Source organism: Pocillopora verrucosa, chromosome 1 (genome assembly GCF_036669915.1).
Source record: "Pocillopora verrucosa isolate sample1 chromosome 1, ASM3666991v2, whole genome shotgun sequence".
In the NCBI taxonomy this organism is placed as follows: Eukaryota; Metazoa; Cnidaria; class Anthozoa; order Scleractinia; family Pocilloporidae; genus Pocillopora; species Pocillopora verrucosa.
In genome coordinates, this window is record NC_089312.1 from 33,863,931 (window position 1) to 33,876,829 (window position 12,899).

The 12,899-nt window shown below is 38.9% G+C and overlaps 2 protein-coding genes and 1 pseudogene across 2 annotated transcripts in view; 2 read left to right on the top strand and 1 right to left on the bottom strand.

The window, feature by feature from the left end:
• The first annotated feature begins 1,167 nt into the window (after positions 1-1,167).
• On the top strand, positions 1,168-6,681 carry LOC131790281 (uncharacterized). Its single transcript, XM_066172234.1, has 9 exons — positions 1,168-1,234; positions 1,511-1,947; positions 2,374-2,539; positions 3,476-3,646; positions 3,995-4,165; positions 4,572-5,120; positions 5,722-5,751; positions 6,244-6,374; positions 6,480-6,681. The coding sequence occupies exons 1-9, from the start codon at positions 1,204-1,206 to the stop codon at positions 6,492-6,494; spliced, it is 1,701 nt and encodes a 566-aa protein (XP_066028331.1). The 5' UTR covers positions 1,168-1,203; the 3' UTR covers positions 6,495-6,681.
• Positions 6,682-11,110: 4,429 nt separating this feature from the next.
• LOC136279223 (transmembrane protein 267-like) lies at positions 11,111-12,139 on the bottom strand (annotated as a pseudogene).
• Positions 12,140-12,261: 122 nt separating this feature from the next.
• Positions 12,262-12,899, top strand: part of LOC136279225 (uncharacterized) — a 1,493-nt gene continuing 855 nt past the window's right edge. The window contains exons 1-2 of the mRNA XM_066162825.1: positions 12,262-12,289; positions 12,339-12,899. The exon at positions 12,339-12,899 is cut by the window's right edge and continues 132 nt beyond it. Coding sequence (XP_066018922.1) covers positions 12,262-12,289; positions 12,339-12,899 — 589 coding nt within the window. The remainder of the gene's footprint in view (positions 12,290-12,338) is intronic.

Sequence of the window (12,899 nt, forward strand, 5' to 3'; positions counted from 1 at the left end):
GAAAAAGTTTTCTTGCCACTGCGTCATGTTTATTCTCATTTGAATTATTATTTAAACTATTTGCACATTTCCCATCAGATTATATTATAATAATATCTCCTGTTTCATAACCAGTTATAAATGGCGTCTTTGGTTGACAAATGAAGATGCGCTATAAAACAGAAATGAGTAGATTGTTATCAACTAGTAAAACAAATTAAAGTGATTGCATGATAAGATGTTTGCGTGCTGCCCTCCCGAACTGATGAGTATTAATAGGGGAGCTACTTCAGCTGGAGCGAACAGTAGTGACCTTCATCTCATCTCACGCACGAAACTGGGAAACTAGCCACATTGCACCATGGCAAAAGCTCTCTTTGGTTTACTGCTCACTTGTTTTTTTCTGGAAGCCATGACTGCTTCATTTAAGGGGAAGGTAACTGTCGATTTGTCTGCCTCAAAGCTATTTCATGACAGAGCTTCATGGTTGTTTTAAACTTAACGCTCGTCGCAGAAAACACGTCTATAGTTGAACAAGTTGGTATTTTTTCAGCTTACACGAGAGTCCTCATGTTATCATAGCTTTTCTTTCTGATCATTCTAAATTTGGAGGGAATACTTTTTGTGAATGTCGAAATTACTCTTTGATATTGTGGAGTGAACCTTCAGTAAAGGGGATTCCATGAAAGAGCAAAGTGTCTCGTGTCAAAGAGAGAGTCGTTTTTTTAGGGATAAGTCTGTTTTTAGGCCTGATTGGTCAGTTTTGTCGTGATAATCTGGCTGTAACCCCTCAGCTATCATTTGCCCGTTGGGTTATGTCAGTTTCGATCCGGAAGATAACTTCGGTCGTTTGTTCGGTTCGGTGGTTTCCTTCTTAAAAAAAAAAACATATAGCCTGAATTGATTCAGGAAATACCATCCCTTTCCATCAATTCAAAAAAGGAAATAGGAAACAAAAAAAAAAAAAGATGGGTCCTTTTCCAAAGAGATATTGTAAGATCGATAATGACAGTTGATATTTCTCTCTGTCTTTTACATAATTAATTCCGAATTGTTTTAGCTAGATGAAAGAAAAATAAGACTGATTTCCTAAAAAACTATCCTTACATACTCGAAAAAGTTAATATACAATACTATGTATAATTTAACCTTTGGTCAAAATGTCTAAATTACGTCTTTTCATGTGAAGGTGGAGAATATCACCCTGGATTCCTGACTCCTGAAATGAGCAAATACAACGACGATGATTGCCTCGGTAAGCCACAACTGTTTTCATGGGATTTATTAAAAGGAAGTCTTGTTTGTTGTTTTTTTTTCCGCTGTTTAGCATGATTCGCAATCAGCCTTATATCCTGCCAAAGCTCAGCCAGTGGGCTACAACTCCATGGCTGGAGGACTGCTTAGTATCATGAGCAGTGGGCTTCGTAGGGGGCTGCAGTCGATACTGAAAACAATTGCCCCCTAGGTGAAAGGGAAATTTTGAAACTTGAATTTGACTGCTAATTAACAGTTTATCGTTTTAACATTTCAGAGCCTTGCTCCCTGGATGTTGCTGTCCTGATAGATGTGTCACGAAGCATGGACAGTAAAGAACGAGGTCAGCTAACCGACATCTTCAATAAGATTGTGGACAAATTGAGAGTATCTCCAACAGGGAGTCACATGGCCCTTATAACCTTTGGATCGGATGCCAAGAGCAGTTTTACATTTGCAGACAGAAATTACCACAATGCCGACACCATAAAAGCAAAGGCAGCGGAGGCAATATCTTATGTACCGAAACATGACGGAACCCGTACAGACCTTGCCGAAGACCTGGCAGTGAAAGAAGTGTTCACCAGCTGTGGAGGAGACCGACCCAGTTTCGGCAATGCAATGGTTATTCTTACAGATGGAAAATTTTGGATTAATGAAACATGGGATAAAAGGGCAGAAATTGACTTCAATGTCACAACGCGAAACTTGAAGGTGAAAAAATGTAACATTGAATTTAGCATTGTTCAAGGTTTGTTTCAGCTAATGTTAGGGATGTTAATATCAGCGCTATTTTAACTCACTCCTCTCGCATGGAAATGATGTTTTAAGAAAAAAATTAGACCTACCCTAACACTCAGCACTCTTCTTCGTTCACCTTCTTCATTTTCTATCAGCTTCTTGAAATACCTTCCATTTTAGAAAACTAGCTCATATTCATTGGGAAGGTCGTCATTAAGGGTATGTTACTCGGAGTATACCGACTTTATCAAGTAAAGCCACATGTTATGAATAACTTTCAGTGCGAGTATATGTCCTGGGAATACCTCGGCACTGAAAATCGAAAGTTAAGCCATGGGGTTTACCTACCAGAAGACCCGAGAACAGAGGAAGGATAATTATAAATTTTTCTTTTCTTAGAGAAGAGGGGTGATAATAATCGTCGCAGGTATCGGTAGTGAATTATCCAGAGCTGATGCTGATGAGAACTTGAGAAAGGTAGCAGGGAAAGATGGAGAAATATCCAAATATGCGGATTTCAATGAGCTCTCCAGTCAACTCAATAATTTAATGAGGAAAGTCTGTCGTAAGTAGACGTTAAAACTCCACCAGTCATTTTAGTTTTATCCGCCCCTTTACGTCTTATGTAACACATGTCAAAATGCTCGTGATAGTGGAGTCACGTGCTCACTTTTATTTAAACGTCTTAGAGTTGCCTGCTTGTAAAGGAAAAAGCAATAGCATATGACGAATTCTGAAGTTGATATGTTTTTGTGTTGTTGTTTTTTCTTTTAAGTGGTGACTTGATGAACTTTTTTTTAAATTTTAAGATGGTGATGATGATGATGATGATGATGATGATAATGATGATGATGATAATGATGATGATGATAATAATGATGATGATAATGATGATAATGACGACAATTCATATCACAAATATCATAAATGAATTTTATTGCGACCTGCTGGTTAAATTTAAGCGCAAAAAATTACCTCAAGAAAAGCAAAAAAGAAGCCTGAAAGGAAATTCAAGCTTTCGACAGGACTCGAACCCGTGTATTACAGATACTAGTCAGCAGCTCAGTGCTACCAACTGAGATACGTAGCTTCAAGTTGGGAGCGAAGCAAATTCTATTGGTTTCTACTTCCCCATAAGTAATTTGATTGCCATTCAAAATAAATAAATTTTACTCATTTCATCAATTATTCCATAAATTGCATCAGCGAGGTTAATTTCTGCACTAAAATTTCATTTGCAGGTCGAAGAACCTACTAAAATTTCTGTTGCTCACAATCCCCCCAACGTGTGTCTTTATAGCTTAGTGTGTAGTGCCGCGCATCCAACCGGTGTTGCTGGGAAGCTTGCACAAGAATCTCGTCGAATCGATCATTTCTGCCTCTAATATCACAATTAAATCTTTTTTTTCGAAAATCTCGTATGTTGTTTTATCTGAAAAAGAAAAACACGTTTTCTTAAAAGAACCCACTCTGTTATCTTTACTCTTGACAACCATTATAGGATCTACTGACGGCAAGTACACACAGTGGTCAAAGTTTTCGTCGTGCAGTAAAACATGCGGAGAAGGATTCCAAACCCGCACAAGAACCTGTACCAAACCTCCCCCGTCAAAATGTGGAAAGGATTGTATCGGTGCTGATAAGGAAACAAGGAGTTGCACAGAGAATCCTGGTAAGATGACACTCATAAAATTGACTTAAAATAATTATTATTCATGATTTCATAACTACTACCCCTTTCAAAATCATGCGAATTCTGACGGAAAAAGCCAGATTTTCGAAATTTTTGTCCTACGAAATTAAGCGATTATAACGCTGTGTTATGACCTTTTGAGCTCTCGCAAAAGATCACAGCTCTTTCCTGAGAAATGTGCAACATGATTGATGCATTAAGACGGATTTATAAGATCTTTCCCCAACTACGTGCCATTCCTATGTTACTGAAAAGGGCAGTTATGGTAATTTTCCACGAGGTTGATAATCCAATGATACTTATTGCCCTTTCATGGTCAATTTGCAGTTATTGATGGTCGTTACGCAGATTGGTCTGAGTCTGAGTGCAATGCAAAATGTGGAGGAGGAACCTTGACTCGCACGAGAGGCTGCACCAATCCTCCACCTAATATATGTGGAAAGGCTTGCATTGGGCCTGCCAAAGAGACTATTACATGCAACGAAGAAGAATGCCCTCGTAAGTCAAAGTTCTGCACAATAAAAGATTATCTGTTCTTCTGCATTCTAATTTCCTGTAAATTTTGAATACAAAAAGTAAAGCCTTTTACTCTGTTTCTCTTGACACACGGTGCTGGTGTTGATGTCCAAACGTATTCATATGATTTCCAAGTTGTCTCGTTCCCCTCGTATTAGTTCGTCATAAAGGAGAAAGTGATCTTTTCATATTATCCTTTAGTAGCATTACAAAAGTACAGAATAGTTTACAATAAGGTTTTGAACCACTGTGAAGATAAAAATAAAAAAACGAATTCAAAACAAGAGAATCGGAGAACTTTATTTAATTCGTTTTCAGTAAGACTTGTAGGAGAATATGAAATCCAGTTCATGATCTAATTATGTGGTTTTGTTTAATGTCAATACAGGATGCCCAGTAGATCTGGCGTTTGTTTTCGACTCTTCAGATACTATTGGGGTTGGTGCTCTGGAAGACGCAAAGATGCTTGTAAAGGATATGGTAAAAGGTCTAGAACTAGGAGCAGATGAGTCTCGGGTAGCTCTGGTTGTGTTCGCTGATAAAGTTGAGGTTAAGGCTCGATTCAGTAAAAACTTAAGCGTCAAACAATTTCAGGATATGGTACAAAACATAAAAAGCATCGGCAGCCGAACAAGAATCGACAAGGCCCTGGTAGAAACAAAACAAGTGTTCAAAGAGGGAAGAGATGACGTGTATAAGATTGCAGTAGTGCTGACTGATGGTAAACAATCCGAAGACCGCGACACTAAAAGCTTGCTAAGTACCTCTGAGCCCTTGCGAAGCGCAGGTGTCCGTGTGATAGCCGTGGCAATAGGAACTCAGGCGTCTGAAGGCAGACTAAGGCTGATGACCGATTCAATGGATGATGTAAAGGAGGAAGATGAAGCCCTGGAATATTTCCAGCAGCTATCTGACAAACTAAACCAGAATCTCTGTGGTAACTATTGCTAACCCAATTGTTAGGAAGTAAGAAGGGTGGTCTCCATTTTGATACAGAATTAGAGAAAGAGCTTACCAATTTCTTGCCTTTGTCTTCAGTTGAAAGTTAATCGATACAGTGCGAGGTTAACAATAATAAAGGAAAGAATGGTGACTGAAGAAAAATGATTAGAAAAGTAAATAATAACAACAACAAAAATCAACAATAACTCACCTGACCAATACTGTCAGGGTAATAAGGGTAAGACCGAGATAAATTGGGCCTGACTTGCCTGTTCGGGCTTACTTCCTATGATCCTGCGCAAGCAAAAAAATTGCGTGGAGCGGACTTACAAAGTTCGTAATTTTTGGGCAATGTCGGTGATTGAGTCGTAAAAAGCGGAAGAAGACAGTAATAACAAAGAAAACTTAAAGGACATTTATTGCTTCGGTTTATTCAAAGTTTGTTTTATTTGCCGGCTCTCGAAATAATCCAGGAATGCGTGTTAGAACTGAGAGAGAAAAAAGCCAACGATTACGTTTAAAATGTTGCCAATACATTAACAAGCGTCTTTTTCATTGATAATTGATATTTTATTTTTTCTCTAATGATTACACAGTTCCTCCACCAAGCAAACTACCGTTTCCAGGTAATGTGTAGTGTCTTTGTATCCTTTTTTTTGGAAGGAAATAGTTTTCCGACCTTTCTTTAGGATTTATGACCGCTCAAGCACAGAAAGTATTCTTAATTAACTCATGTCACGGGACGCCTGGTATTCTTTCACTAGGAAAATGGAAAAGGAGTCATTCATGGAGAAATATGTTTTACGTCTTGTCACTAGCGTAGGACAAAGAAAAAATTCCCCGAGTCCCCATGAGGAATCGAACCTAAGACCTTCTGTTTCCGCGTTCCGATGCTCTACAACTGAGCCGCAGAGACTACGGTGAGCGAGGTCCAATACGAAGTTCATATGAAACACGTCCTGCATACTGCTAGAATCAGCAATGTCGATAGCGTCATGTTTGTAAAGAGAATAAGAGAGAACTTACCATCTCTGTAATTCTATTTACGAGTCATTCATACTTTATTTTAAATCAACTCATTTTTTCTTTTTTTCTTCTTCCTCTTTTTCCTTCTTGAGGCAAAGGAACCGAAATTTGCAGTGACTCTGAAGAAGATTGTGGACGGGAAATCAATTATAATCCTCCACTTTGCGAAACCGATTATGCAGCAGAATATTGTCCGAAGTCTTGCGATCTTTGCAATCGTCTGGTAAGTACAGAGCTGATGTTTCGGAAAAATAGAGCCAGCTGGAATGTGCTGGTTCATGTGAAGAGAAATTTTCTCAATCTTTTTTTTCTTTTTAAATCAATACAGGGCAAGACAGTGTAAAAGAAGTGAACAGGCTAAAAGACATTGACGACGCCACGAGATTACGCCACTTGACAATGCCTAAAAACCGCATTTAATCAAGTTTAATGAAAGTCTTAACATTTTCTTAAAATAAATATGAAGGGACGAGTATCAGGAAATGAAAGTTGTAAAACATTGTTTAAGTTAAACTAAATAAACGATGAAAAAAAAATGAGACTCGGGTCTGAAGGCTTTATTTGCCTCAAGCAATGGATAACTCGTTTCAGTATCCTTACAAATGGCTTGAACGCGTCCTTGTTATTCCTTTCTACTTCACAAAGTTGTTCTCAGAAAGGGCCACCCAGCTGTCCTTATGTTTCGCCAATGCATGTGTTCTTGCAATAAATACAGTTTTTACAATAGATTACATTGACGGAGGCGCACGTGAAATGATCAGTAATCTTAATGGATCGCTTGGGTCCAGAAATGTTCTCGAAGTTATGAATGAAAGGACAAGTTTTGTATCGTGTACGCTTAAACTTGAGAGTCTCGGGTTGGTATTGAACTTCTGACCATAAATGCTATTTTTGACGAGTAAGCGTGCGTTGAAGGCTGAAAAAAAAATTTTGTCGACACGAGCAGGACACCGGAAGTATACAAAAAGGAGTATAGCACGTAATAGTCATGTAGGTCGCTGAATCAACCCAGGAGTCAGAGCTCCATTTAGTTCAGTTTACTGAAGTCTTGCTTTGCCATCGGCTAGTTTTGTTAAGCCTCCGTAGGATGGGCTTATAGTTTCCGGAGCTAAGGCCTCGATTCCCACCCAGCTTTCCTGTCCATAGTGTTTTAGTTAGGTTCTTTCCAGGCTCTCCCAAATAAACTTATCTGTCAAAAGGCTTTACTGTTTTCGTGCTGTTTAGTGAAGACTTAATATTTATTTATGAGGTGGTCGCTTTTGAATGAAATTAGAGGAGGCTGCGAAAAGATACTACCAATTTCGGGATCGTTTTGAAGTAATTTAAAGTTTCTAAGAATGGTGGATTTAACTGCTTGATAATGAGGGTCAGTGTGAGTGTGAATGGAGTAAGACCGATATTTTCCTTCTGTGCCATTTGTAGTGCTGACTGTCGATCAATTTGGTGGTGGCCCGCTTGAGCGACAGAAACAGGATAGCCACGTTTTTCGAAAAACTGGCACATTACCTTTGTTTTGTTGAAAATAATCAGAGCCGTCACTGCATAAACTACGAAGTCTAAGAAATTGAGAATAAGGAATAGTTATTGACATGTGATAGAAGCGAAGCTTTAAAGGGGTTTAAATGTCATAAGGCCTTCAAGGGTTATTTCACTGATAGAGAGATTAAAAATCATGATTAACACTTTCGAATGATCTGAGATTGACAGCTAATTTCTCCTTGCTTTGTTTCAAAAAAGTGTAGGTATATTTCTTTGGTGGGAAATCAGGCCTGCTCTAATGCAAAGGTGATTTATTAATCGGAAATTTTCCCAGGATTACGAATCAAAGCCATTAGACAGTGAAGAATAGCGCGGAAAAAACTGTAACTAGGCTGTCGTGGTTTATCGATGTACAGCGTTTAAGGTATAAAATCTATAAAATCGCCTTGTGGCAAACATTAGTGACAAAAGGGGAGAAAAAAACATAACACCAAACACTGCCAAAAAGAGGAAGATTAAGTCGTGTGGGAGATACGTCAGATGTGATGACTGCGGTGCAAAAAGACATGTTACACACTAGAGTTAAAGGAACAGCCCCGGTACAAGTATTTTTCTCTGACCACAGAGAAAAGATTATCCGATAGTAATTCCGAGAAAAAGGAGCTTGAACATCAAAATTACGAATTAAATTTTTGGGAAAAACTTGCAGGGAAACTGACTTGAAATTCGTGAATTATCGGGTGCAAAATAACGCCAACAGAGTCATCGTTAGAACCTTAATGATGGTAATATATTGATAAACACCTTAAAATTGAGCTCACCTCAAACTTTAAAAGAGCTGAGAGCTTATGGATGGCCTACATTTCTTTTCTTTTGGTTCGGCTCTATGAGCAGGTACTGGTTGCTTCATTCAGTTATGTCACGGCTGCTACAGCTTTATCACCGCACAAGTTTGATTCGTGTCTCATTATGTTAAACCGAAATGATGAAGTTATTCTTTGTCCATCAGGGACGTGATCATTTGAGCACCACCCAGAACCGCATTTTAGTCAGTTGTGTCTCGGCTTGGGCAAACGATAAGTCGTATTTATGGCAAGAGCGTTTTGCCCACCATATCTTGAAGTTAGTTTGGTTAAACTCTTACATTACAAATTCCTCAAATATTATTGGTGCATTCGCAGCTTCATTTTTCACTAATCATTCTGAACATTTGTAATCGGACAGTTGTCTGTGATCGAACACCTGTAATCGAACAGTTGAATCAGCCAATCATAGCAGGTAATTTAGTGTTAACAAGTGAGTTGAAAACGTAAATTAGCCACCGTAAAGGGTAAAAAAGCTGACGTTTCGAGCGTTAGCCCTTCGTCAGAGCGACTCGGCTAATCCACCAGTCACAGAAATGATCAAAATACCATAGCAACAACCACTTATCCAAGGAGAAACTGGGGAATTTCCAAAATGGAGGAATTTTTAACTAAACAAATCGTCTCCACTGGAGATATTTGTTTTAGATGTGTTTGTTTTTTCGGAAATTGAGATGGTTATGATTAATTGGTGAAAGTAATTCTTGTTGTCCAATTCTGTCTCGTGATAAACATATCGGACACCCACTTTGCGGTCGTCCGAATTTGTTAATCACTTGTATGATTACAGACCGAATTGGACTCCACTCGAATTAAATGGTTGTTGCTATGGTTACTGTGATCAGTTCTGTGAATAGTGGGTTTAGCTGAGTGGACTTAGTATGATTGGCTGCTTCATCTGACCGATATACAGCTAACTGTCCAATTACACTGTGAATGATTAGAAAAAATAAAGCAGCCAATGCACCAATCACATTTGAAAAAATTGTAATGGTTATAATTAGATAGGTAAAAACCTCTTTAAGTCCTCCTTAGAGAGAAAAGGAGGAACAGAAACCCTCGAATTCTCTTTTGGATCTAAATTGTGTTGGTATTTTGCGTTTATAGCCATATTTTGATCATTACTCTAATGAGACAGACTAGACTGGAGGTCTTGGGAACCAACGTGCTGGGTCTTGCGTTTCTCTGTATTTACGGGTTAATTATTGTGATTCAGTTCTTAACCCTACTTTGGCACCGAGTCGAGACGTTTTTCCATGTGATTGAGCGCACACTGTGGAGGCGTGGTCAGCTGCATATGATGATAAGAATCTGCCACCTCCTCCCACTGACAGTGACTTGGATCAAGTTCGTAGACATTCGCGAAGACCTCGCAGACGTCGCGGCCGTCGGTCTTCTGACCAGACAAGTGTATCAATTGATGAAAGAGAGAGCCTTCTGTCAGAAGGTAGACCACCTTTGAGTTAGGGCTCGAGGGAACGAGATATACCCCAACTGGTTTAGTGTATTGAATTGAACATCATAGAGCTACATAAAATTTGAAACAGTACAGACTGTGCTGACTGTTTTATATTTGGGTACTCTTGAGCTTCTATAGAGATGAGGTTAATTCGTTAATTCTCCAAACTTGATTTCATGTAGAATTTCGCGTCAAGGATGTGTTATTCTTCACAAACACTTTGTTGGTAATTTAAATTATCTCATATTCAGACTATTTTGAAATTAAATGGTGCAAACCAAAGAAATGAGGTCGAACGGGAGAGAATATTGATTAGTTATACAGGCATATTAAAGGTTAAAGATTGACAGTGTCTACAATTAAGTTAACAAAGAGGTAATGCCGTATGACAACGATTCCAATCACCCCCTTGGACGGAGCAGAAGATTCTTACCACTTCTGGAGCCGATCAGGTTCCAGGATTTCCTAAATTTCCGCTAATGCAATGGAAATAGCAAAAAGTAACTGTAAAATGGAAAACAGAATTAGCCTAACAATTGAATAAAAGGCCATTGTAAAGACACATTTTGGATTAGTAACATCCTCTGCAAGCTTGGGCTGATGGATAGTGCTTCTCCTCTTTTGCAAGAGGATTCTGAATCAGTCTCTGCCTAAACAAATCTTTGTTTTTGTTTTCTTTATCGTCTCTCTTTTTCCATTTTCCCCCTGCTTTTATTTTTCTCATTTCACCAGAACATCACCATTTATTGTGCAGTAATTGCAGTGGTATAAGTCAGCATTTAAGAAACCAATTACTCAAGCATAGGGTTTGTGTGTTGTTTCCCTGTTTTTAGGAGCTTTTGATCATTCCAAAATAGAATTCATTGATTTTGCAGTTTTTCGAAGTGAACCATTCAGTTTTGGGCCCAAGAAGGGGTAGGTAAGAGGCGTTTAATTGCTAAAATGCAAGACAACTTATCATCTTCATACACTTTATTTACCTGAGTTTCTCAAACCCTAACTCTAACCCTAAACAAAATATGCACTTTTCTATTGCTATAGCCCTTTTGAGTTAAGCAGCTGCTGTATTGAGTCATGGGAAAGCATTTGAATAAAATTTGTCAGTATGTCCCTATATTGAATAAAGGAAATGGATAAATTGCTCTATTCAGTTAATTTTCATTCATCCAAAAGGACTACATTGTTTTCAGCTACAGGAATAACAACCAGCTTGTCAATGTTAGCTTTTGTTTCTTTGACAATAAAAGGTAGGGCAACAATACAACATATGTATATCCAGTATGGCGGAGGTGGTGTACTCCCAAGGGGCCAAAAACATAAGCCACACCTGTTCCCATCATGCAAGTGGTGTGAAATAACACCAACTGTAAACAAGTATGGTAGGGATTGAAGAAAGCAATTGTTCTGTGCAAGCCACACTTGTAACATTGGCACCACAATGAAGACAACAGACGACAGTGGAAATTATTGCACCAAATGAAGGAGTGCATGAATGTCCCAATACCCCCTTAAGGGAAGTATTATGGCACTTACTCTTCGCCAGCAAATCAACTTAAGAGCTTTGCAAAAAGTCCCTCATTATTCTGGAGTCTCCTGGATGCAGAATGAAACTGCAGGTTTTCTATTGAGTTTGAAATATGGCACGGATACAGGTATTTTGGGAAAATTCAATCAATTGTACCTCAATCAAAGACCCATTTCTGGGAGGTATTCTGCTCAAGGATAGCTTTATTTTCTGGGTCACTTTTTCAATTCCCGGGTTTTTACCTGGTGCGCTTTGTAAGGACATTTTCTTGGCTCATCATTGGGAGTTCATCACCATTAAAGTTAGCCAATCAAAATGGGCAATTTCACTGCATGGTTTTTCAAAATAAAGGGAAAAAATTGAAAAGCCAAGTTGTTATTGGCATGATAAAAAATAATTCAAATAATTACTTGGTGTTCCTTGCATAAACCGTGACTGTCCCGAACTCTAACACCCCTCTTCGTGTTCAGTCAAGGGTACAGTACCGCTCGCTGATTTGTGTCTCTTACCTTAATTTTGAAAGATTTAGCAGCTATAAAATGATCTAAATCAATTGCACAAGCAATGATACCGCAAAGAATCCCGTCGATCAGATGTTTTCGGGTGTGGATTTCACAAACGATACACCAACTGAAGAAAGCAATGATCCCATGGGCAAGCATTGTCGGCAACAGTTTCAATAGGGACTTTAAGATCCAACAACGCGGACGTCGTCAAATATACCGAAGCCGCGTGAGGCCTGTGTCGAGGACGCCGTGTTCGTGGCGGGAAATTTTAGGTTAAGATGGCGGGATTCAACGACGCGGCTACCCGCGGATAGAATAAAAAGAGTAGTGAAATTACTTTATTTCTGAACAACAGAAACCGATTATAGTATTGTTTTCAGTGCAAATGGGACTTTTAAAGAAACTCGCGAAATTTTGCTGGCCAGCTATGCCTCTAATATCATTACGATTGAAGAATATGCTTTGCTTTTCGAAGAAAACAGTTCAAACAACTTGGATTTTCCGTACTATAACTACCCGCCGTTTAACTTAGAGAGCCAAAGTGAAGCCGAGTGTAGGGCAAACTTCAGGGTGGAAAAGCACCACATTCCTCTGGTAGAAGATGCTCTTCAAATTCCGCAATACTTCATATGCGACCAGGGAACTGTTTGCGAAGGAACAGAAGGGCTTTGCATGCTTCTGAAGCGATATTCCTTTCCTTGTCGATACTCAGACATGATACCTATTTTCGGAAGGCCAGTACCAGAACTTTGCATGATATGCAACACCGTAACAGACTGGATTTATGCACATCATAACCACAGAATCACACAATGGAACCGAACCATTTTAAATCCACTAGAGCTGGAAAAGTACGCGGAAGCTGTTTTTAACCAAGGGGCGCCACTAAGCAACTGCTTTGGTTTCGTAGACGGAA

What these genes read in the sequence shown, in the direction of transcription:
- LOC131790281 (XM_066172234.1), top strand. Translation starts at nt 1,204, where the DNA reads ATGAGCAAATACAACGACGATGATTGCCTCG. An exon ending in CAACGACGATGATTGCCTCG is followed by an intron (nt 1,235 to 1,510) that starts GTAAGCCACAAC and finishes TTAACATTTCAG; the next exon opens with AGCCTTGCTCCCTGGATGTT. An exon ending in ACTAAACCAGAATCTCTGTG is followed by an intron (nt 5,121 to 5,721) that starts GTAACTATTGCT and finishes ATGATTACACAG; the next exon opens with TTCCTCCACCAAGCAAACTA.